This window comes from Penicillium griseofulvum (genome assembly GCF_001561935.1).
Source record: "Penicillium griseofulvum strain PG3 chromosome Unknown contig_95, whole genome shotgun sequence".
NCBI classification, from domain to species: Eukaryota; Fungi; Ascomycota; class Eurotiomycetes; order Eurotiales; family Aspergillaceae; genus Penicillium; species Penicillium griseofulvum.
Window position 1 is genome coordinate 1,966,112 of NW_024467454.1, and position 23,100 is coordinate 1,989,211.

A 23,100-nucleotide genomic window follows, 5' to 3' on the forward strand; every position below is an offset into this window, starting at 1 on the left:
TACGCGACCCCAATCACAACGTCCGGATTTATGACAATGATGGAGCCCTGCTGGCAAGTAAGCAAAGCTCACTGTGCAAACGCGACCAGGGAATGCGAGAACGCCTGCCATTAATGTTACATCGACAGCCTTTCAGGTCAGCTCGGACTCAAGCGACAGATACCATACTTCCGAGATGGTGTATCGCTACTGTAGCATGATATTCATCGTCCAGAGCCAGTCAGAATGGTCGATCTTTTACCTGCATGCGAATGGCTTCGCCCCTGATTCTACCGGAAAAGCTTATGAGCACTCCAAGAAACAGAGAGCGGGGACCAGCAGCCCACCTCGTTTCTCAAAATGCGAGAATACGGGCCCTGGTGTATTGATAAGGCTCAGGACGTGAAAAACTTTGCCAGAGCCATGGAAATTGTATGGAGATCGAAAGATTTAAGGTCTGCCTCAATAAAGACATGCTAGACCTGCAGCAAATCACTCCAGTCACCATGGTCGCTCTGGTGACATGATAGATCGGGTTCCTTCAGAGGCAAAACGGGCAGAATTAGCGAAATGGGATGAGGCGCCACTTCTGCTACTCTTCTTTTGCCATGGGCTACCGAATCATGACTTGTTGTTGGATGATGGGAAATCAGATTGGTACAATTGCCGCGACTTTCGACCGCCCCTCCCGCGATCTTCCCTTCCCGGCCGGTTATAAATATGACCTTTCATTGATCAGTAGCACGGAGCTGATCAATATGCGCGCATCACCCGGTGTGAATATTGTTCTTGAATGGGCCAATGGAGAAGAAGCACTTGGGGGACACTCTGTCTTTTGTGCACGCTATACACGGAGTGGAAGCGGACCGGCCCCGACCAAGACAATATGATCACCGGACGAGTATTTGCATGCGGAGAGGTGACTGATGAGAATACGAGGCAAGCGGTGAAAAATGGAGCCCAGTATCACCGGGAAAGGCAAAGTAGAGATCATACAACCAGTCTGCTTTGGAACACACTATCATGCACCGAGCGCGTTCTCAATTGGCATTTCGGTTAAAATAAATTCATTTAAATGCATAGCTATACAACCGGGTGAGCGCGCAGCCCAGTTAGATTTGCAGCTCGCAAGTAAAGTACATAACCAAAAATATGTGTCGTAGTCCTGGAGATGGCAACCCATTCACCATGGCAGCGCACTCACCATGGCAACATGCCGAGTAATTTTTAAACTCAGTCACTCCCTGCTCACTTATTCCTCTATCCCTCCTTCATCTCTTCCGTTACCTTAGATCTTTCCAATTTTCAGTTGAGAGAACCAAGTGTCATTTTCAACCATGGAGAATTATCAGAAAATTGAGAAAGCCGGTGAAGGTGACATATTGTGCCTTCTGTTAGCATGGCTACCATGGACCCTAGCTGACGATGGTCTTACTTACCCTAGGAGCATACGGTGTCGTGTACAAGGCTCGAGAGCTGAAGCACCCCAACCGTATCGTTGCTCTGAAAAAGGTCCGACTTGAAGCTGAGGATGAGGGCGTCCCTAGCACAGCCATCAGAGAGATCTCCCTTCTCAAAGAAATGAAAGACCCGAATGTTGTCCAGTTGTTGAATATTGTACATGACGATCGTCGCAACCTCTATCTTGTTATGGAATTTCTGGACATCGATCTGAAGAGATATATGGACGCCCTGCCTGTTAGCGAAGGCGGCCGCGGCAGACGTTTACCGAATGGATCCAGGATGAGAGTCGGTTTGGACGCAGCGATGGTGAAAAGATTTATGGCACAACTGCTTGAGGGTGTTCGCTACTGCCACAGCCATCGTATCCTACATCGTGATTTAAAGCCGCAGAACTTACTCATTGACCGCGAGGGTACTTTGAAATTGGCTGACTTCGGACTGGCTCGAGCCTTTCGCATTCCGCTAAGGAAGTATACCCATGAGGTAATAACTACCTACCTAAAGAGAAACTACCTTCGCTATTGAATGCTAACATCTGTTTCCCAATAAGATCGTGACCTTATGGTATCGTTCCCCGGAAATCCTTCTTGGTAGTCCCTTATATTCCACCGGCGTCGATATGTGGTCTGTCGGGGCTATCTTTGCTGAGATGTGCACCCGCGAGCCTCTCTTCGCTGGTGATTCGGAAATTGAACAAATATTCAAGATCTTCTGGTAAACACCATTTTTCCATGTCTCTATAATGGGATTGACTTTTCAATTAGTCTCCTTGGTACTCCCAACGAACAAAACTGGCCCGGTGCCACTGCGTTGCCCGACTTCAAATCCAGTTTCCCCAAATGGAAGCGGACCCGTCTTCCTCTAGTGCCTGGCTTGGAGAGCGCTGGCTGCGAGCTACTGGATTCTCTTCTCCAGTACGACCCCACGAAAAGACTTTCCGCGAAACAGGCTTGCCTTCATAAGTACTTTCCTAATGGAAGTTCATACTATTCTGGAAGAGCCTGTTGAAGCATTAGAGTATTGACCAGTGCAGTGGTGACCTGAGCCTGCCATGTACTAGGATCTGTGAACTACCTATATGCGCATGTAGTCTTCGAGACGCTCATAAAAAATAAGAATAGTCTGCTGGTTATTCTAAACAGACAATCCAATGTATTGCTAGCATTAATATGTATGAATTTGGCGTTTTCATGCCCTCGAACCCTTTGCGCTAATGCATGTCACGCAAATATGGTCCCTTACTTCAATAGAGTAGTACATACACTTCTTGAGAACGCATGTATATCAAGTATACATATCACGTAGATATATTATGATGTACTTGGCTAGTTGTAGTTAGGCTTTTAGGATAAAGCAGAGGGGAGGCTCAGGAGAATATGTACCGCGTTCCACAGATACAAGTAGATGGGTCATCTGGAACAGGCAATCAGAGCAACTAACTGTTTTACACTAAACCCTACGACATGTGACCCTATACCTTACGAAAACGCAAGTAGCAAGTAAAATGTCGCACAACGTCCTGAAGCCCAGCTTAGTGAGGCGAGAGGGAGAGGTCATCATGGGATTCATGGCCTTGTAGTTAATAAGTCCTATACAGAAAGGGAAACCGAATATGTCACTGACTTTAGGAATGGGAAACCACTGGTGGGCTAAATTTACCATGATCTACAAATATTGGACGCGAATGATTCAAGGACCCTGTTGTGACCCATTAACTGTTTGTACTTGAGTCGTTGTTAGGAACTACATACATCCACCATAAGAACTTCCAGTTGAATCAGGTCCTCGTGGTATTGAAGATGGATATATTGAACAGCTACTGGATTTTTTCCGCGCTTGCTATTCTGGCTCTCACCTACAAAATTTTTCTATTCATCTGGCATGTGAGTATATTGCCGTTAATTTATATAACCTGGGCCATTGCCAAGTAGCAGATGCGTTCTAAATTTGGTGCTGCGAGTTGTTCTAGCTCCAGTGACAGACAAACACCGTAGTCCCGAAGACCTTCTTCTCCCAGCAATCCATCGCACCAGAGCCCCTTTATCTGAATATAACTACAATTTCCACAAGTCCAACTCAACATACTTTACGGACCTAGACATGTCACGCGCCAATTTGAGTCTCTTGCTTTTCCACCAACATCTATAACTTCATGCGACCCCCACCACCGCTAGCATGATCCTGAGCGGGGTGCAATGTGGTTTTAGAAGGGAGACCAAGCTATATCAATCATATGAGGTATGGTCTCGAGTTTTGGGTTGGGATAAAAAATGGTTATATATCTTGTCACCCTTTATTGAAAGAGGTACGATTCAGCATGCCAAATATCATCTGCAAAACGAAGACCGGGAGCGCTTCCAAAGCTATCATATCCACAAAAAGGTGTTTGCATCAGCCGTTTCCCGCTACGTCTTCAAGCTTGGACACAAGACCTTTCCTCCCGGGAAAAAGCTGGGATGGGATGCTGTGCATGAATGCTTTAATGGGGATGAAACTGCTGCACTCGGGATATATTCCTGTTTCTTGTGGTAATAATAAACCCTCTAAAGAAATTACCAGTAACAATCTTTCCTTTTTCCCTGCTCTAATGTGTGAAGGTATTGAAGACAGTGCCCAAGTATGCTGCTGACGCAGAGAAATTTACGGAGGTCTAATTGGTCTATATAATATGAATTATCCAGCTCTTATGAACTATTATCATTGTTTCTATAGCCATTAGGGTGGCGGAAAAATACATATGATATATATATAGCATGGAGGCCCATTGTTGCTCTATATGAACTGCTTATCTATTCCGGTTCCTATAACTGCCACAAAAGCTCGCCTCATCGACTGATAAATAACTAGTACTTCATGTCATTTGGGCTACTTTTACTGGATAATAGCAGGGCACTCAGGATTATCTTGATGAGCGATAGCTTATAGTTTTCTCGCATGGAATGAAGGGGTCAGAATTCAGCATCCTTGCAGCATTTGATGTATATGCTAGGGATGGAATGGATAAGTGATGGACAATTTTCCCTCCCATATTAGCGGATACTGTCATTTTTGTACTACATGTCAGGTTATTTCGACCTCAGCAGATCCTCATACATACATTCACGTGTAACCCCAATGCACGATGACAGATCACACACAGTTACTTCAACATGGCTGAAGATTTCTATTCACTATATAATTGACTTCAAGGATTCATTTTCCTAAGAAATTTATTGGCTACCAACTTCTTTTGATCGTGCCCGCTCTCAACTAGCCTACTAGCCATGTCCCTTCTTCCGCTGTATAGCTTCGAGCCTCCTCTTGACATGATCATACATCGCTACCTTTGTTTGAAAGCTATATTGTTAAACAATTACAAAGATAGTCCATTCACTCATGGCATCCAACTCGTACTCCGCCCGGGTTGAGAAACCCGTGAATATGCCTTCCCTACTCTACTACTACGAGAATCTACACTGGTTCCATCTGACTGCCCATATCGTTATTCCAGCGGTTCCCATATTATGCTGTCCATTTGTTTCTCTAAGCCTAAACACAGCCCTCCTGGGATTTGTTCTTTATTGGATAGGCAGCGTCAGCCTCACAACTGGTAAGTTCAGCAGCCACATGGGTTCTCCATAGATCTAATCAGATTATGGCTACACAGGATATCATCGCCTATGGACGCACAGATCATACGATGCTTGCGTTGCCTTGAGGGTATTTCTGGCAATCATCGGAGCGGCACAGCTCCAGAGATCAATTCTCTGGTGGGCAAGACACCACCGTGCACACCACTGGTATCTCGATACAGACAAGGATCCCTACGATTCTCGAAAGGGTTTCTTTTTTACCCACATGGGCTGGCTTATCGGACACACGCCCAAGGAGTGGGGCGTAGTCAGGATCTCAGACTTGAAAGAGGATCCAGTAGTCGTATGGCAACACAGATATTATGAGATCATTGCTCCGTTATGTTGTTTCGGGCTGCCAACCATGATTGCCCATTACGGATGGAATGACTGGCAGGGCGGGCTCGTTTATGCTGGCTTCTTTCGTGTTCTTCTAAACCAGCAGGTGACGTATCTGGTCAATTCTCTCAACCACTCGAAGTGGGCAGGGGCACAGCCATATTCGGACAAGAATAGCGCTGTGAATAACCTTTTTACTGGAATTTTCGCCAGTGGCGAAGGATACCACAATTTCCATCATACTTTCCCAGCAGACTTTCGCAATGGGGTACAGTGGTATGAGTTTGACATATCTAACTACCTTATTCGGATATGGTGCCAGCTTGGTCTTGCTAAGAATCCGGTAATGGTGAGCAAGTTTGAGATTGAGAGAGCGCGACAGCGACAGAGACGGGAGAACCGGGTTGACGGGGCGGCTGAGAACGTTGAAGCGGATCACCAGCCTCTGTCACAGCTTCCGAGGATGCAGTGGGCGGAATTTCTTCGCCAAGCAAACACTGGCCGATGCCTCGTATGCATCGACGGAGTGATCCATGACATATCTGGTTTCATGGGAGAGCACCCTGGGGGCCGAGATTTATTACATGAAGTTCTTGCCAATGATGGGACGGCCGCATTCTATAATGGTTTTCATGCCCATTCTGCTCATGCCAGAAGAATCTTGGCGACAATGCGAATTGCCACTCTTGAAGGGGCTCAAGTGTCTAACTGGATGTGACTTTCGTTGGATGCGGTGTATGGAAACCAGGAAAAGGGCTCTTTCCGCATCGGTGTTTTTTTGTTCAGGCCTCCTACTGATATGCTCTTATCTTTGGTTTTGAATTGGATTATCTTATTTGAGAAGGGGTGCTTAACAAGACTGCTAAACATGTGATTTTTCTAGATATATCCTTGCTAACGTTTTCGGTTTTCGTGCGAGCTTACAGTCATAATAACTTATATCCGTCCCTCGGGTACCTGTTTAGCATACAGTGGAAGAGAGAGATGACGAAGGAGGATAGATCTGATCGTAGAACCTATTAACGGACAGGGTATATATACCCCTGTAAATCTAGCAAATAAAGTGGCAAACTAGCAAGCACAGGGTCTCAGTAGTCTAGACTAGGAAATAGCAAACAGCACGGATATCACAACAGTACCAGTTCTAATCCGGAGTAAATGGTCCCTTACCCCGTACCTCCACCTCGCTCCACCATGTTAAATTAAAGACATGTGCTGGTAACGTCATTTAAGTCCGCTGACTGCGCCTCGTTGGATGGTTGAATTTGATTCGTTCAGTGTACTGCAAGACAAATAGGAACAGGGTTTACACTAGTTGAAATACCAGCGGAGTAAAGAACCGAGCCGAGTGTACGAAGTACTTTTGGGAGAAAAAAAATTCAAGATGACTCTTATGGGACCAATAATATGACTTCAATTTTTGTTCTAATGACCGGTATATTCCGCTAGCTTGGGATGCGGTCTGGATTGGAAATCATATAAAACTAGTCTGGTACATTCAACTTCGTTGTGTTGATCGCGTTAATTCTCCCCCACGCCAGATCGACTCCAGGTTATTCCTCTCTACACGTTGGTCAAAATGCGTCTCTCTGCTGCTGTTGTTGTGCTCGCTGCCGGTGCCGTCGCTAGAGCTCAGCTATCCAATATCCCCCAATGCTCTGTATGTCCCGTCCGCTCAATATTTCTGCTGTCTCGTTTCTAACCCGTGGTTGTTTTTCTGTTCTAGCTTACCTGCTTCACCTCTGCCCTCGGAAGTGACGGCTGCTCTGAGCTCACGGATTTCGCGTGCCATTGCCAAACGCCTGGCCTCGTAGGGGAGATTGTGCCATGCATCAATGAATCCTGTGATGTCCCGGACCGAAAAGGTATGAAAAGCTACAATTCCCTCTTGCATGACCCGAATCTAACTAGTCCTTATAGCTGTCTCCAGCATCGTTGATAACTTGTGCTCCGGTGTTGGCCATCCGATCTCTATTACCGGGGTGGACACATCGGCTCCCATAACGACTGGAACAGGAGCTGTCCCAACCTCCTCGAGAAGCTCCAATTCCACTACCACAAACAGTGGTACTTGGTCAAGCTGGTCGAGCTCCAAGTCTACGACAACAATTACTTCCACGATCAGTGGAACCTCGCCAAGCACCCCAACTTCGTCCACGGTCGGCGGTGGGTCAGGCTCCCCGATTTCGTCTTCGACCAACCCAGGCTCGCCCCAGCAGACCCCGGGCGCCCCTGAGTTCAATGGTGCCTCTGCTATTGCACCCGGAGCTGTCCAGATGGTTGGTAGTGTTATCCTGCTCGCCAGTATGGTCTTCTTTGTTTGAAGAGCCATGTGGGGCGACAACGGAATGGTTTTTTGATTGCTCTCTGCTATACTTAATCTGGCGCTGGTACCTCCTACGTTAATTGCCTCTACCAGGCTATCTCAAGCCACACTCATTTTAATACCCTTACTATTCTAGAATTGAGTGTTCATACATCGAATGGTGGGAGTTTGAATTCAAGACGCATTTATTCACTAGATATATTCATAGTCTGAAGTAATACATACTGTCTTCTCTAGTTTTTTGATGACTATATAAAAATACCAAATGGGTAGAACTATCTGAGACATAAATACACCATTATACGGGCATCCCACTTTGCTCGCCTCCCCCAACCGGGTGTGGGGGCAATCGGATGCAACGTCGGCAACAGCGCACTAGAAAAAAAAATGAAAAGAAGGATAGGGGAAATGAGTTTGTAATCAGCCAACAATTTAGTGGAGCAAATGGCATTTGACTCCAACACGATTCTGTGAAGTTGAGAGTTTGCTGCCCGATTTTTGATAGACAGTAAAGCATGCTCCCCCGCAAGTCGATCATGGTCCTTATCATCTCCCCCAGAGTATTATGGCGGGATGCGACGGATATCTCCTCCGCAGTTGAAAGAATATGGGGCATAATTGGCCGATCTCACACCCCGCAAGCCCTAATTAATTAGACTTTCTAGCATATGCTAAAATTCTATCTACACTGAGGTCTGGGGATTGGAGAACTAGAACCTCGGCGATTGAAAAATTTGGCAAGACATGTGAAAATAAGAGTTTTAGCTCGCTTACTATTTCCATGAGACATTAATTAGAGAAAGTACGCTAGACAACGCCAATAAAAGCCACCAAGCCACCCATGCCCGCCAAGATTTACCCGAAAGATAGGCCTAGAGAGATGGCTTTTGGAATAGTACGGGCTCTGAACAGGATCGTCTTTGCTTTTGCTTCTTTTTTGCTCTGTAATTTACAATACCACAAATTAATCCCCGAACTCCCCTACATACAAGTGGGGGTACTACAAATCTTGGAAGTGTTGCTTTTAACTCTAGGCCGGCTGAGGACAAAAAAAAAAAACAAGGCTAAATATTACAATATTAGGGAATTAAATCAAAATCATGCGCACGTACCCAGCTCTGCTAAAAGGTCCCCGGCCGTGAGGTCGATACCGCCAGCGCTCGAATCCTCCCTGCCAAACCCTATGAACAGTGTATCATCAATGAACCCATGGTACTTTTGCCCATGGCTTTTCCAACTAACACTAGTCACATAGACCATCTCAGAGTCATCTTCCAGTAATCCCGTGGAAGAGTCTTCTAATTTCTCTGATCTAATGCCGCGACCAAAGATCCAGAGTGGTTTTGACGAGACGGCATGGATGTCAAACGGCGCTGAACGCCGCATCAGCACCACATACGGCTCATATACGGCATGAAGACCTAGTACAGTCTTTCGCTGGATGATGAAAAGCACAAATGTATTGGTGGCATCCGCTCGGCAAAATGGGTCCGATCGTGCGCATAGAGTGATAGCTAGCGAGTTTGTGGCTTGATGAATGACTCCGGTCTCAGGCAAGAATCTTTTGAGACATTTTTGGTCCGAAGTAGCGGTTGTAAGCGCTAGGTTCGGTCCAACAGAGCCATCTAGCTCTAGTTTGGAAAACACTCGGCCCGGTGTAATTTCATGGTGCAGGAACATTTGTCCCGAATCGTCCCAGAAAATAAACCAATTCTTTTCAACAGCATTCCATGGCATTGGGCGTTGAAGTTCGCGATATTGTCGGAATTCGTGCTCATTTATCGCGTCTACCCCCCAATCCATCATGATTCGGAAGTCGGATATCCATTGTCCGAAGCATGTAAAGAATGAATTGGAGCCGTAAATCGTGTACGGGATCTCCGGCCCGTAGAATACCCTTGCGTCATGGGGCCCGATGCTGAAACTAAAGTACGAAAGGTCGCCGTGGCACTTGTTGGGGTCACCGAAGGTCGCTGGGATGGGTAATTGTAGTGGGGGCTCCAGACAGCGCAGGGTTCGCTTGTCGGCTGAAAATGCCGCATTGCAGACGAGTTCAGCGAACCAGATTGAGGGAGCACCAGTAGAAGGAGGATTGCGAAGTTGTGCAGTGATGATCCAGGTGTCAAGCAGCTCTGGATGGGGGATTATACTGGGATTCATGACGGATCTTTTTCCGAAATCGAGATCAAAGTATTTTCGATCGGGATTTGATGCCGAGTATAGTATGTGGTGTGACCGAGACATATCTTTGTCGGATCCAGCATATTTTCGGTCCTCATCCGTAACTTGTCCATCCCGGCACTGGGACAGAGCTTTGCTGCCATGAACGCCTGAACAAGCTATTTGTGACTGGTTATATTGACCAACCGAGAAATGATCCGTAAACTGAAATGTTGATTGCAAGTTCGGATGGTAATAAAATTTGGCGACAAGTATGACCGTGGACAATAGCCCTGCAATAAGTATCAGGTGTGTGGCTTTTTTTTGGGCCATGTTTAGTTTGGTGAGTGTAGACGGGATGTAACAATAAGAGGTTATAAGTCTTATTTCAGAGAAAGCCCAGCCGAGATTGGTCGTTGAAACAGACTAGAAAAGGGGGGCTTTGACTGAGACGGGAAGTGACTGTATTGAGGGGTGGCTTGGTTGCCACAACTCTTAATTTATCACGAGTGATCACAAAATATACCTTGGTGACTCGGATATCCTTGCAAAACTATAGGGAAACTGCTTCTAGTAGGGATTTTCAATATTACAAATAGTACTACCAAATCGAAGGTAAATCCCGCGTATGCCATTACAAGAACTTTATGATCCACTGGTATCCTGAGCTCTGAGCTCTGGGCTCGAGGCTTGCAGTAACTTTTGTTCCCAGTTACAAGACTATTGTTATATAGCAATTTATAATTTAAGAGAAAATTTGCATTATATACTCCAAATAGAACCAGGTAAATCATGGACACATGCAGAGGGTTGTGAAGTTTCATTCACTCAGCGCCCTTTGATAGAGCAATTGAGAGAACTTCACTGCCGGCTCATCAACTAGTCTAGTCGTAACCTCTGCCAGCCAGATGGTCAAGGGCAACAGAACCATATTTGCGACGAGAAAGTTGAGTTCAAGCCCAAACGGACCAAAGTTAGGCAACGGGAGGCGGTTAATCCACCAGGGACAATTCTGCTGGTGTGACTCGCGTACGAAGCCCACTGCAGCATAGAGCCTGTCACCCAAAATCCACAAAACTGGTCCGTGAACTAGGTAGAATGCAAATGAAATACGGCCCAAGTACAGGTTGAATGGTGCAGTAAAGAATGTCTTGAGCCACTGCAGGTGAGATGTGCATACGACGAGAAAGACGGCAGCCCAAAACAGATAGAACCACTTGTAATCAAACACTGCTTGGGGCTTTAGGAAGGATAGGAGGTACCACCCTGGCGAGTCACGTAGTTGTTGCAAATTGTCCGTATGTGATGGGACCCCTCCAAGATAAAGGCTTGTATAGAAGAGAGTAGTCATGATGGCGGCCTTGAAGGGACCCAGTCTATGAAAGAAGCGGGGCAGGTCATTTCGTACGGCGAGGAGGTCGAGATCTTGGAGAAGCATGCCGGCAATAAACATAGCATAGTGTGCTCCATCCGCAATGTACAAAAAGTACACGACCAGCGCGACTTCGGCTAAGAGCCGGGCATTGCGGCGAAGCCTTGCAAAGGCGAGAACGGCAGTGTAGACAGCCAGGGAGCCTCGGTGTTCAACGGGTATAGACCAAGCATGGAAATTGTATGTGAACCAGGGCTCGCCGCCTGTTCGGAGAGGGAAGCTGAAATTCTTGAACTCGGCGTAGTAATTCCATAGCTCCGCGAAGTAGCTTCCTTGGAGCTCCGGGATAGCCTTGATTTTAAACAAGTGCAAAAATGTAATGTAGCATAATGTTGTGCAAATGACAGGAATATATAGACGGAACCATCGACGAAACACGGCCGAGGAAAGGCATTTACCTAGTCCAACGTAATCCCCGTCCTGGATGTTTACCAATGGCCTCATTGAAAGAACGTACCCAGAGAGCACGAAAAAGACACTGACGGCAAAATGGCCCCCTGAAAAAAATGTTCGAACACCAGGAAGGCATGCGAAATAGTGCTTGTTGTCGTAACCGTAAGCCAGCTCAAGGGCCTTTCCTGGGCCTGCACCATCGTGGGCCCAAAGTTGATGATGTCCCCAGTAGACTAATAGAGCTGCAAAACCTCGCAATCCATCTAGATATGCGGTGGGCCTGATAGGTGACCGTTGTTTTTCATTCGAGTTGTCGCTATTTGACCGCCCAGTAAGGTATGTGGGCAGGAAGGGAACCATCCAAGAAGGGATTGACATCCCATGTCGAGAGTGTGTCATATGGGCAAACTGTGGTTTCCACTTTCCATCCTCGAGGGATCGCTCTGAGCTTGACTTCAACAACTGTGAAGAGTCGTCGATTGGGTGTAGTAGAGACATTGGGTGAATGGATTGAAGTCAAGAGAGGCCGTCATTTGAGAAGATCAATGGAAACCTAAATTTCTGATAATTACACGGTCAGTACAATTCTGTTGACATGTGAATGTCGTCGCATACAGGGAGTCGCCCTTGTTAGTGGGGGTGGGGGCCCCCGACTGATCCCCAATGACTAGTCACGCCGAGGCCCTAAAAGACCTGTGTCTAGATTGCGTTTTGTATTGATGAGAGATAGATCGTCGCCACATTCTGCCACTCCCCCACAAGTTAAGGCCCAAACTCAGACCTCGGGAGGGAACATTTGTCTGGGGGTGACATGTGAGTGGATATCCCCCCAGATAACAACCCCAACATGGGGGAATTCAACTAAATCCATAGCCCCCACTCAATTTCCCCTATTGGACCCCCCGCCCGAATGGCTAAAAGTTGTTTCACTGCTCAAATCCAATTAATCTTTAACCCTTAACCATTTCCGTGTCAGCGACATGCTTATTGCTTGAATGATACAATACACCCTAGCAAACACGCGAAGATGAGAGAGTAACGTGACCCGAGGCAATCCATCATAGATTTAATTAAAACCACATGTTAATTACCACATGTACTTGTATGTAATCTACTTATCAGTGAAATAACCTTGTAAGGTCCTGTCTTCCTGGACTAATCTTTCTCCTTTCTTGAACTGAATTAAATCACACAGCTCCAGTCATGCTGGAGAAGAATTTTGTGTCGCCCAGTCTCTTTCCGAAGAAGGCACGCAGATTCACACATGGGGGACTGGTGGCTTTGTGTCTGTTTATCTACTTTTGTATCACCAGAACCTCGCAGGACTTTGGCGAGAATCAATCGCAGTCCACTCCTACTCAGCTGACGAGCAATAATGGCGAACTATTTCCCAGGAAAATCTGGCAGATTTGGAAAGTGAATCCATTGGAATTCGACGGGCGTGATATCGAGGTAGCGCGGAGCTGGATATCTAAAAATCCCGGCTATAGGTACGAGGTTCTGACCGATCAGAATGACCTCGACTATGTCGACACAAATTTCGGACCCCTTGGGCTGAATCGACCAGATATCGTTGAAACATATCGGTCTTTAACGGCTCCAATCATCAAAGCTGACCTACTGCGGTATCTTGTTCTGTATATAGAAGGAGGAGTCTATGCCGATATAGACGTGGAGGCTTTGAGACCAGTCCAGCGATTCATCCCAAACAGCCACAATGAGCGCGAGATCGACATGGTCATTGGCGTTGAAATCGATGAGCCACGCTTCAGCGACCATCCTATACTAGGTCAAAAATCTCAATCCTTCTGTCAGTGGACATTCATGTGCAAACCTCGACAGCCCGTGATGATGCGACTAGTAGAGAATATCCTCCACTGGCTCGATCAGCTCTCCATGCAGCAAGGGAGGCCAATCTCAGAGCTTGAGCTGGACTTCGATGATGTGATCACAGGCACCGGGCCTTCTGCCTTTACAACCGCAATACTATCTGAAATGAGCCGTACAACGGGGCAGGAGATTACATGGAATATGTTCCATGATATACCAGAGTCCAAAGTTGTCGGAGGATTCCTGGTTCTCACGGTTGAAGCCTTCGCTGCTGGGCAAGGTCATTCGGACTCGGGCAGCCATAATTCGCGCAACGCGTTGGTCAAGCACCATTATCATGCATCCGCGTGGCCAAACCGTCACCCACGGTTCTCTCACCCGATCTTTGCAGAGGTCGAGAGGTGCAATTGGGATGAGGATTGTGTGAAGAGGTGGGATGAACAAACGAGTGCTTTTGCCGCTCTGCCTCAGGAAGAGCAGGAACGGCAGATTGCCACATTCCAGGCAATAGGCGACGCACTAAAAAATATGGAACCACCTCCAAACCAGGGAATGTTTTGAGTTTTTTTATTGCTGGAAATGTGATTATGATATAAGCGGTACGCCCTCGCAGAGCTCTCACTAGAGCCAAGGCACGAACTCTGTCGCCCCAGCACCATTCAGATGATTTGAACAGCTGCAAGCCCTGGCAGAGGCTTAATGCAACAAACAAAGATTGCATGACCCACAGCGACACAATTTGACCCTGGGGCAAATTGGGCCTCACTTCGCAGATGATTGATATGGCGTTACTGCGACAGGCTTGGATGGGATTGAAGACTCCTCAGAGATACACCTGATCTCGGGCCAATTGAAAGGGCAACTGAAACATTTTTTTTCAATCAATAATATTTCACTTGTGCTTGATTATTATTCGTCTGTACAAAATTTGCTATTCAGTCCTGTAGTCCAACCCTCTCCCCACCTTTACTTGTCACACCAGCGGAAAATGCACCATAGGACGCTAGCCCTAATGTATTTACTAAATACCACAGCGCCCAAATAGATTGCATCTATCTGTTCCTTGACTTGGAGCCTCTTGTAGGCGCGACGAATTGATGATTAATATCAAGTGCCCAGGCCTCTCTCTGGCCTGTTTTTTTGGCCATGCCGGGCTCGGCACTTCAGATGCATGGGAAAGGAGGCCAAAATATGACGCCTTGCCTCTCAAGTGCCGGCACTATCTGATACACGTGCAATTGTACTTGGAGGGAACCATCTAGTAATCCTCACCCATCGCAGGTACCTCCCGTCTCGTTCATAAAAGTTGAAAGGGGCATTGGCGGGGACATCACTCTCTTGAACTTGTACGACGAATACATGCATCGCAGCCATCCATTTGTCCTCTAAAGCCCAGCCTACCAGCGCTACTTGCTTCCATGCAATACATTGGTTTATCTTATGCGGGTCTTTTTGGCGAAGAGAGAAAATACTAGGCATGTTTGCGTGGTGGGTGGATTCGTAGGTCAAACTGTTGAGCATGCTTGTTAAGAGAGAGATGAAAAGGGAACAGAGTTGTACCGAAAAAATCTATGAGGAGACCGTATATTTATACCGATATAAAACAGTAAGCAAACTGGCAAACAGCAAGGTTGATAACCTAACAAATGCTAGTTATAGTTAACTACTTCTGGGAATAGAGTGCCTAACCATTCCGGCATCTTTCAGGCATCTTAAGGCACCGTTAGCGCTCTCTTCGGCGGGGTATTCTTAGTCTCATCCGAACTCCGACAACCAAAGTCCGCACAGCCCAGGGACATGTCTTTATTAACCCTCCCAACTGAACTACTCTCATGCATCGCCACCCACCTCCTTCCATATATACAAGATGTGAATTCTCTAGCCAAAACATCTAAAATGATGTATGCAATCGTCAACCCCATTCTCTATTACCACCAAATCCTTCATCAACATAGCTCGGCCTTAATATGGGCTGCCAAAAACAGCAAACCAGACCCCTGCAACCGCCTGCTGCAAGAAGGTGCAAACCCCAACACCCAAGATGAACAGCATAGAACGCCTCTTTTGTGGGCAGCTGCAAACGGTCACAAAGAGGTTTCTTCACTTCTTCTGCGCTCGGAAAAGATAGACCCGAATGCGCCCGATGCGCATCTCCAAACTCCTCTCGTGTGGGCCGCAGGGAATGGTCTGCCTTCTGCTTTCGCGGCGTTCGATTCGCCCAGGCCAACAGCGGATGCCGTGCATCCTAGGGCGGGCGATTACCTTGCCATTGTGAAACTGCTACTATCGACGAAAGGCATTCAGCCCGATTGCCGGACCCAGCGCGGGGAAACACCCCTTACGGCTGCCGCAGCAGCGGGAGCAAAAGATGTGGTAGAGGAGTTGCTTCGCACGGGGAAGGTAGACGCGAACTCAAATGACCGGTTCGGGCAAACTCCGCTCCTGGCAGCAGCCCGAAACGGGTACATAGGGATCGTCAAGCGCCTTTTAGCAATTGAAGGTGTCGACGCGGACGGCGGATCCCAGAGCGGAAATAGCCCTCTCCTGGCCGCCGCGAGGAACGGACACGTCGGGATCGTGAAATTGCTTCTTGCTATCCCTACCGTGGACCCAGACCGACAACCTAGTTTTGGAGACCCGGCTCTGTTAAGTGCCGTTGCTGCTGGGCACACGGATGTTGTGGAGACGCTTCTTGCTAACGTGAAGGTTGATCCGAGTTTACCGAATAAACATGGAGTTACGGCACTCATGAGGGCTGCGCAACTAGGACGGACGCAGATTATGCGGTTGCTGCTTGCGAATGGGGTCGAACCGGATACAAAGGACAGGGAGGGTAGTACGCCGCTGATGATCGCTGCTGAGAGGGGACATGTCGAGACAGTTGAGCTTTTGCTTTCCACCGGTCGAGTAGAGGTTGACTTCGACTTAACGAAGAGGAATAGGTCGTCTGTTTTTGCACCGTCGGAGTTGAATGAGGATGTTGTTAGGGTATTGGATAATCATAGGAGCCTGCGTCGAGGCGGCTCGTTAGATTCTTGAGGTCTGATAGATGTTACGTTGTATTATATATTAGAATAATAGTTATGTTAATATCGGGATGTTTCTTATTTGGTTTAAAAGATTTTGTTCTCGGCCAGACTGTCTCTCGATCGTGGCTCGAACAGTTCGATTCTTGAACGGATCGTAAATAGCACTATGCCTTTTGATAACCATAACTCGAGATCCTGCCGGGGTAGGCGTAGCAAGACATCCCACGTAAACCGGGTGTCTTTCCGAGGCGTACACCCGAAGCTATTCACACTACCTGAATAGGCAATTCCCGGCAGGACGGACGATGAATAAGCTTTGTGGGGCGTATCGGGTAGCGGCGGTAGACACATATATATATTTCATGCAGACAGAAGGATGTGCAAGTTTCTAATGATTTAGATAGCCAATAGTGAAACTTCACTATATATATTATTAGTTAATCTTATCCGTCATCAATTTAATCAATCGACTTAATTCCCATGAGATCTCGGTCAATTTGCCCAAAATACTCAAAAGTACTAGGAAAATCTGTATTACATATGGATCTGCCAAGAATTGGCAAGAATTGGCAAGTCTGTATTGTTGGAGGCCTACAGCACATCGATGGGCCTAAGGACCGGGCTCAAAGCCCAGACGATTTGCAGGTGAGGGCGGGTTGGGATTTGGGCATTATGGACCGGTGTGGAGGTCTAAGAAACTGTATGGCTAGTGTTTAGCTTGGATCGCCGAGGAAGCATATCCATGCTAGGAAACAATTCACGTCCTCCAGTTCTTCTACAGTTCCCTCTTCTAAGGCAAAAGTAAAATGGATTGGTCATGCTCTACCGTACAGTTACCTCATTACATCTGATAGACTCAAAGAACACCTACTGGTCTGAGCAAAGAAGCAGTAGATAATCGCTTGTAAGTCCAGACTTGAGACGAGAAACAAGGCACAATTAGGCTAAGGGAAGACCAAGGAAGGGTAGATCCAGTCCTGAGGTGGAGTCCTGACACACTTAAACCTCGGGGCCTTGACGGATACCTCCGACCTAGCGGGCCTTAAGGTGAACTTCTAGTAAGCCCACTCCCATAGGATTATCAAAGGTTCTCACCACCTGAGATATTTTAGCAATTATCCAGAAAATGCAGTATCAAGGAACATAATGAATGAGATAAAGTGGACCACTTACTTCATACCGTGGATCTGCCTGTTTCAAGAGCTTCTCAAACTCCCTCCTCGATCTCTGCTTCGCGCCTAAAACAACCATCATCGTCACATCTACCTGGCGCAAATGATGCTCTATATGACGGGACACCGAGCCACTTTCCGGCAAAATGACCTCATTCAACAAAAGCGGAGTACCCGGGGCACATTTCTCCAAGGCCGGGACGATAGCCCGTGTGATCTTGACTGCATCAAGGTCATTGTAATTGTGTAAACATTGTCGAAGAAGAAACGCACTGGCGTCGTGAACAGGTTGAGGCTCGAAGAAGTTGTGGCGCTGGAAGGTTACACGGCCTCCTGTGCTTGATACGCTTTCTTCTTTGACTTGGGAGAGCATTTGCTCCGAGAGGTCTTGGACTATGAAACGGAGGGATGGGTATTCCTGTGGACCAGTTGTTTTTAGTTACTTGTGCACTATATACAGAGAGGTAGAGAACTTACTCGAGCGAGGGCGATGGATATATGGCCTGAGCCACCACCGATGTCAACTACTTTGCCGACTTTTAGAGACTCCCATGGGAAGCTGCTATGCACTAGCCTTGTAACCTGGCTGTCCACTAGACCGCAATTTTTAGAATGATACTCATTCAAGCACTGAAGTGGGAAGAAGTTGGTGCAAGGGGATCAACTTGCGAGAACGGACTCACACTGTGACCATGCATTCATTGACTGTGCAAATCGTGCTCCCTTCTGCGGATTCTGCTCATAATATTCGTATGCCGGTAACCCAAACTTAGCATAGAACGCAGAGTTCTCATTGTCTGAGACGTATGGGGAACGGTCGATTTGTGTTGATAGCTCAGCCGCCGCTTTGAACATCTCGTCCATCCTGTTGAAGCCACCCTCAGTATTAGTCTTCAGAGTTACCCAACTTCTTTACCTCCCCTTTGAGCGACATAGACCTACTGCATGTGTACCATAGCATGGAAATTGCTATCCCTCGCCATAACAGCCGACATAGCCGTATGCCTAAACACACCACTCCCACTTCCAACTTCCTCGAATATACGTCGCGTGGCTAACAGACGTAACAGCCTTGTTGTTCGATTCTCGTCCATTTTGGCCTTGTCTGCAAGCATCCCCGCGTCAATGCTTCCATGTAGCGGGATATGTCCGAAGAAGCCTCGCTCAACTGCAATCTGCAACACCGCGAGGTCATAATGGGAGAAGGCATAAGTGCGTAACGTGTTCTTTGGGCCATTCACAAGACGGAGCAGGTCTAGAGCGCTATCGTTGAGGCTCGCTCGCAAGGATTCGTATTGTGGTGTTTTGGGCACGTCTCCGGAAGAGGCGCTGAAGTTGGGCTCTGGGTAGGTAGATGCGTTGAAGCAGGAAGATAGTTGTGTAGACAGTTCGGAGATTTGTTTGGCGAGTAAGATTATGGATGGTACGTCGCTCTTGGGTGATGGAGGTTTGTTGTCTAGCGATTGATTGTTGTATGACGAAGCCGCCTTGGATACTCCTCCGGACCCACCCTTAAATTGAGCTACCTTGATCGATTTTCGACGCAAAGAGCTAGAAATAGCCCGACCATTTCCCCAAAATCGAGAGATCAGTTGCGCAAAAAGAACCAGATAGAATGAAAAAATAAGCAACACCGATATGACTGCTTTGAACAACATCGTCCTGAGAGGAGTGTGATTAGAGCTACGAAATGTGAAAGGAATATATCGCTATCATGGCTTATGCTACAACGTAGAAATTTATATACACACTTACCTGTTCGGACTGCCCCCGAGAACTTGTTGTGGAAGTGCTCAGGCCTGCGAAGGAAGGATTGCCTAGCGCAGGGATTACACGACAGATACGACCTAGTGGAAGAAAGCGATGTGTCAAACACCCCCGCTACTTATTCGAACAGGAACCTGCATATTGTAAGCATGAGGCAATTGAAGCGGATGCTAATGGGGAGGGTGATGCGAGCGCCAGCTTGCAAGTACGAGGGTGAAGTCAAGTCAGTGGCGAGTACGATTGTACCTCCAAGGGCACGAGTGCTAGCGTGTATGAAAGTATCTCGGCCGAGAATAATACTAGATCGCATGATGTTGAAAGAACTAGATCTCGAAGCACCTGACTAGTCGACTGCTGACGTGAGTTGATCTGACAGAGAGGCCCGGACTGGAGATCCCCCAGCATGATCTTGACAGTGAAGCCTGATGCAAGTGGATGATCTAAACTGGTACCCGATAACACAGCCACATAATTTTCGGATACGAGCCCGAGGATGTTGGATATCTAGATAGCATATGTGGATAGTCGGCAACTACAAGAATACCCCTCGGTAGTAAGCCCGAGCTGTTTCTGCCTTCCGAGCTGATATGCTGGCCCAACGTCGGGGTGCAGCCGGCTTTTGATTTGACATCTTGTCGGGTTCTCGGAGAGAAACAAAGAAGCACACCAAATGCTCCAAGGTGACGCACTTCGTACATTGAACCAAGGGGAATGAGCCCACTTTAGGCATTTCGTACATAACAGCGTCTACTATAATATATCTACATGTACGTCTTCTAGATTGCCTGTAGTCTAACTGTCTCCGGCTTGGCTATATTGCCCATTGTCTCACCTATAGTTTGATAAGGAGAGTTAAACATTGCTGTCAAACTGAACACGGATCAGATTCTGGATCGAAAATATCTGCTGCCGTCGAGGTCCCAAGCTTATAACCTTAGTTCCCGTCATGGTCCTCCCAAGCTACAAGTCCGCACAAACGAGCATGTCAGTCCGACTTCTACTTGTAGCCCTTCTCGTCCTATCTGTGTACTCTCTCATACAGCGATTCATCGCGTGGCACCGACTGAGACACATCCCCGGTCCGCCTTTGGCGTCGTTCTCGAACCTATGGTTGGTGTGGCATGCATATCGAGGGACTCTGCCATGGGCGATTAAAGATGCTACTGATAAATATGGTAGTACATCTTTGAGACTATGGAAAGAACTCTTACTAACTTAAATTAGGATCTCTCGCACGCGTAGGACTCAATGTGGTAGTGAATTCCAATCCCGAAAGCGTGATTAAGGTCCTCCAGCCTCGTTCTGGTTTCATCAGGGCTCTTGACTACCAAGCTGCGCGCTTCAGGCCGGGCAGTGACAACATACTGTCTATGCGAGATGAAAAGGCTCATAAGATCTTGAAATCAAAGACCACAGCCGGGGTAGCATCGCCTAAATCAGTCTTTGGGAAACATGCTAATTTAAGCTTGCAGTACAATGGTAAGGACGTGGAGGGCCTAGAGGGCCAAATTGATAAGGTCGTAGAGTCTTTTATCAACCTCATTGAGAGGAAATATATATCCACATCGAATGACTACAGGCCAGTTGACCTGGCGCGTATAACGCAATATTTCACTTTGGATGTCATCATGTCCGTTGCCTTTGCGAGGAATTTCGGGCATCTGGAGTCCGACTCAGATGTTTATCGATACATCCATATGACAGAGAGCTTCATGCCCATGGTTGCTATCATCTTGGTTTACCCTTGGCTGTGTAATGTCCTGGAGTCGAGATTCCTGCAGATGATGGCCCCGAAGGATACTGATGAAGTGGGGATGGGAAAGGTTATGGGGTAAGATGCAAAGTTCCGTCTTTAGCAAAACCAGAAGAATTTAAAGATGAAGTAAAGTGAGCTAATAGAATCCTAGATTTGCCAAAGAAGTGGTGAGCGAGCGTTTTGGTCCGAACAAGGTCATCCGGAAGGACATGTTAGGCAGTTTTATTGCGCATGGCATGACTCAAGACGAAGCAAATTCGGAGACTCTAGTTCAGATGTACGTTAATTCGACTGATATAAACCCATATTACAAGCTCTAATATCCAGGATAGTGTGGCAGGATCTGACACCACAGCGACAGCAATTCGGGCGACGTTTCTCCACATCATGAGTTCTCCACATATTTATTCGACGCTCCGCAAAGAAATCGATAACGTCGGCCCTTTATCCTCGCCCATCACTGATGCCGAGGCGAAGAGAATGCCTTATCTCCAAGCAGTCATCGAGGAAGGGCTCCGCTACTGGCCGCCAATTGCTCTCCTCGCGTCGAAGATTGTGCCCAAGGGAGGTGCTACAATCAATGGCTTCTTTGTTCCGGAAGACTCTAGCATCGGGGTCTCCGCCATGGGGATTCAAAGATCAAAGGAAATTTTCGGGGCCGATGCGGATGAGTTCCGACCTGAGAGGTGGCTGAGCTTTGGGGAAGGTGAAGCTGAGAAGGCCAGGGAGAAAAGAATGCGCAGCACTGTCGATCTGGCGTTCGCTTCGGGGAAGTATACCTGCCCTGGTAGACCGGTGGCTATGATGGAGCTCAATAAGATTTTCGCGGAGGTAAGTTCTATCAGCTCAGAAGCCATGTGTTGTTCACTTACCAATTTTCGGCAGGTCTTGCGCAAGTACGATATCGCCCTGGTGAATCCTTCTCGGCCGTGGAGGTCAGTCTATGCAGGGGTCTGGATGCAAAAGGACTTGTGCGTACGCATCAGCAGGCGGGAGCAGTGATAGGGCCCCTGTAGTAGTTCTAACTTTATGGGAAAGGGTAGTGGTGGAATGGATGCCAACTCGTATCGTGTCGAACTTTTACCGCTCAGCTGAAATTGGTGTTAAAACGTAAGACACTATTCCTAGCTGATAAGAAATCTTTCAGCCCCAACAAAACCCCTCAGCCCCGATAGACTTGCATGTACATTCTCCAAGATACACTACCTTCTCTTTGTCTAGATACATGTCCGTACTAGCCTATCTAAGAACTTTTCTAGTGGCGGTGCGGCCCGTGCCTCAAGCGTTCACGTCTTCTAACTCGGACCTACCAAACGCGTTTATTCCTATTCCACATCCAGAATGGCGTAATTGGAGGTCCAGGATATATTATTTCACAACTAAAAATAGTAATGGTATTATATTCTACCGACTTTCCGAAGTTACAGTGGGACCTCCAAAATGTTGGGCTAAATATATGTACCCAGTCATACCGCCTCCGTACCGCCTGCTTTTTAAATATACTGCTACCACTATCTTCTTAGACTTACCGTCACGTGGCTGGTTCTAACTATATTTGGGGTTTAAACTGGCAGAACTGGTGGAATACAAAGGGGGGTATACAGCGCGGTATTAAGATTATTAGGCTTGGCCCAATATTTCGGAGGTCCAATGCACATATGTTGTACATGCATATATTTAGGCGAGTAGTTTCCACTTGGAAGTATAGATCATGCATAACTGAGGGATTAATTTCCGATGGATGTGGGTCTCTCGTCACCAACATGGATTTATCATTTCGGATGCAAGTTCAAGAAATTAGGCCAAATTGGCCCCATATCTAACCATAGTAGGCAAACGGAG

General features: G+C 47.2%; 9 protein-coding genes across 9 annotated transcripts; 6 read left to right on the plus strand and 3 right to left on the minus strand.

The window, feature by feature from the left end:
* Nucleotides 1–1,316: 1,316 nt before the first annotated feature.
* Nucleotides 1,317–2,451, plus strand: PGRI_062040 (cyclin-dependent kinase; the record flags this gene model as incomplete). Its single annotated transcript, XM_040793918.1, has 4 exons — nucleotides 1,317–1,353; nucleotides 1,424–1,926; nucleotides 1,994–2,157; nucleotides 2,208–2,451. 4 exons carry the CDS (start codon nucleotides 1,317–1,319, stop codon nucleotides 2,449–2,451), a joined length of 948 nt encoding a protein of 315 aa, XP_040648773.1.
* Nucleotides 2,452–4,818: 2,367 nt separating this feature from the next.
* On the plus strand, nucleotides 4,819–6,111 carry PGRI_062050 (acyl-CoA desaturase; the record flags this gene model as incomplete). The annotated part of the gene is made up of 2 exons (XM_040793919.1): nucleotides 4,819–5,032; nucleotides 5,090–6,111. The coding sequence occupies 2 exons, from the start codon at nucleotides 4,819–4,821 to the stop codon at nucleotides 6,109–6,111; spliced, it is 1,236 nt and encodes a 411-aa protein (XP_040648774.1).
* Nucleotides 6,112–6,972: 861 nt separating this feature from the next.
* On the plus strand, nucleotides 6,973–7,717 carry PGRI_062060 (CFEM domain-containing protein; the record flags this gene model as incomplete). The annotated part of the gene is made up of 3 exons (XM_040793920.1): nucleotides 6,973–7,053; nucleotides 7,120–7,258; nucleotides 7,314–7,717. 3 exons carry the CDS (start codon nucleotides 6,973–6,975, stop codon nucleotides 7,715–7,717), a joined length of 624 nt encoding a protein of 207 aa, XP_040648775.1.
* Nucleotides 7,718–8,817: 1,100 nt separating this feature from the next.
* On the minus strand, nucleotides 8,818–9,879 carry PGRI_062070 (uncharacterized protein; the record flags this gene model as incomplete). The annotated part of the gene is made up of 1 exon (XM_040793921.1): nucleotides 8,818–9,879. One exon carries the CDS (start codon nucleotides 9,877–9,879, stop codon nucleotides 8,818–8,820), a length of 1,062 nt encoding a protein of 353 aa, XP_040648776.1.
* An 820-nt stretch (nucleotides 9,880–10,699) lies between these two features.
* PGRI_062080 (acyltransferase family protein) lies at nucleotides 10,700–12,202 on the minus strand (the record flags this gene model as incomplete). The annotated part of the gene is made up of 1 exon (XM_040793922.1): nucleotides 10,700–12,202. The coding sequence occupies one exon, from the start codon at nucleotides 12,200–12,202 to the stop codon at nucleotides 10,700–10,702; it is 1,503 nt and encodes a 500-aa protein (XP_040648777.1).
* Nucleotides 12,203–12,907: 705 nt separating this feature from the next.
* PGRI_062090 (glycosyltransferase family 32 protein) lies at nucleotides 12,908–14,095 on the plus strand (the record flags this gene model as incomplete). The annotated part of the gene is made up of 1 exon (XM_040793923.1): nucleotides 12,908–14,095. One exon carries the CDS (start codon nucleotides 12,908–12,910, stop codon nucleotides 14,093–14,095), a length of 1,188 nt encoding a protein of 395 aa, XP_040648778.1.
* Nucleotides 14,096–15,430: 1,335 nt separating this feature from the next.
* On the plus strand, nucleotides 15,431–16,573 carry PGRI_062100 (ankyrin repeat domain-containing protein; the record flags this gene model as incomplete). The annotated part of the gene is made up of 1 exon (XM_040793924.1): nucleotides 15,431–16,573. The coding sequence occupies one exon, from the start codon at nucleotides 15,431–15,433 to the stop codon at nucleotides 16,571–16,573; it is 1,143 nt and encodes a 380-aa protein (XP_040648779.1).
* A 1,022-nt stretch (nucleotides 16,574–17,595) lies between these two features.
* Nucleotides 17,596–19,393, minus strand: PGRI_062110 (Winged helix-turn-helix transcription repressor DNA-binding; the record flags this gene model as incomplete). The annotated part of the gene is made up of 6 exons (XM_040793925.1): nucleotides 17,596–17,661; nucleotides 17,737–17,957; nucleotides 18,009–18,153; nucleotides 18,213–18,328; nucleotides 18,419–18,600; nucleotides 18,678–19,393. The coding sequence occupies 6 exons, from the start codon at nucleotides 19,391–19,393 to the stop codon at nucleotides 17,596–17,598; spliced, it is 1,446 nt and encodes a 481-aa protein (XP_040648780.1).
* A 1,055-nt stretch (nucleotides 19,394–20,448) lies between these two features.
* On the plus strand, nucleotides 20,449–22,557 carry PGRI_062120 (cytochrome P450; the record flags this gene model as incomplete). The annotated part of the gene is made up of 8 exons (XM_040793926.1): nucleotides 20,449–20,677; nucleotides 20,727–20,923; nucleotides 20,975–21,333; nucleotides 21,410–21,535; nucleotides 21,591–22,089; nucleotides 22,144–22,229; nucleotides 22,297–22,368; nucleotides 22,518–22,557. 8 exons carry the CDS (start codon nucleotides 20,449–20,451, stop codon nucleotides 22,555–22,557), a joined length of 1,608 nt encoding a protein of 535 aa, XP_040648781.1.
* Nucleotides 22,558–23,100: the final 543 nt, after the last annotated feature.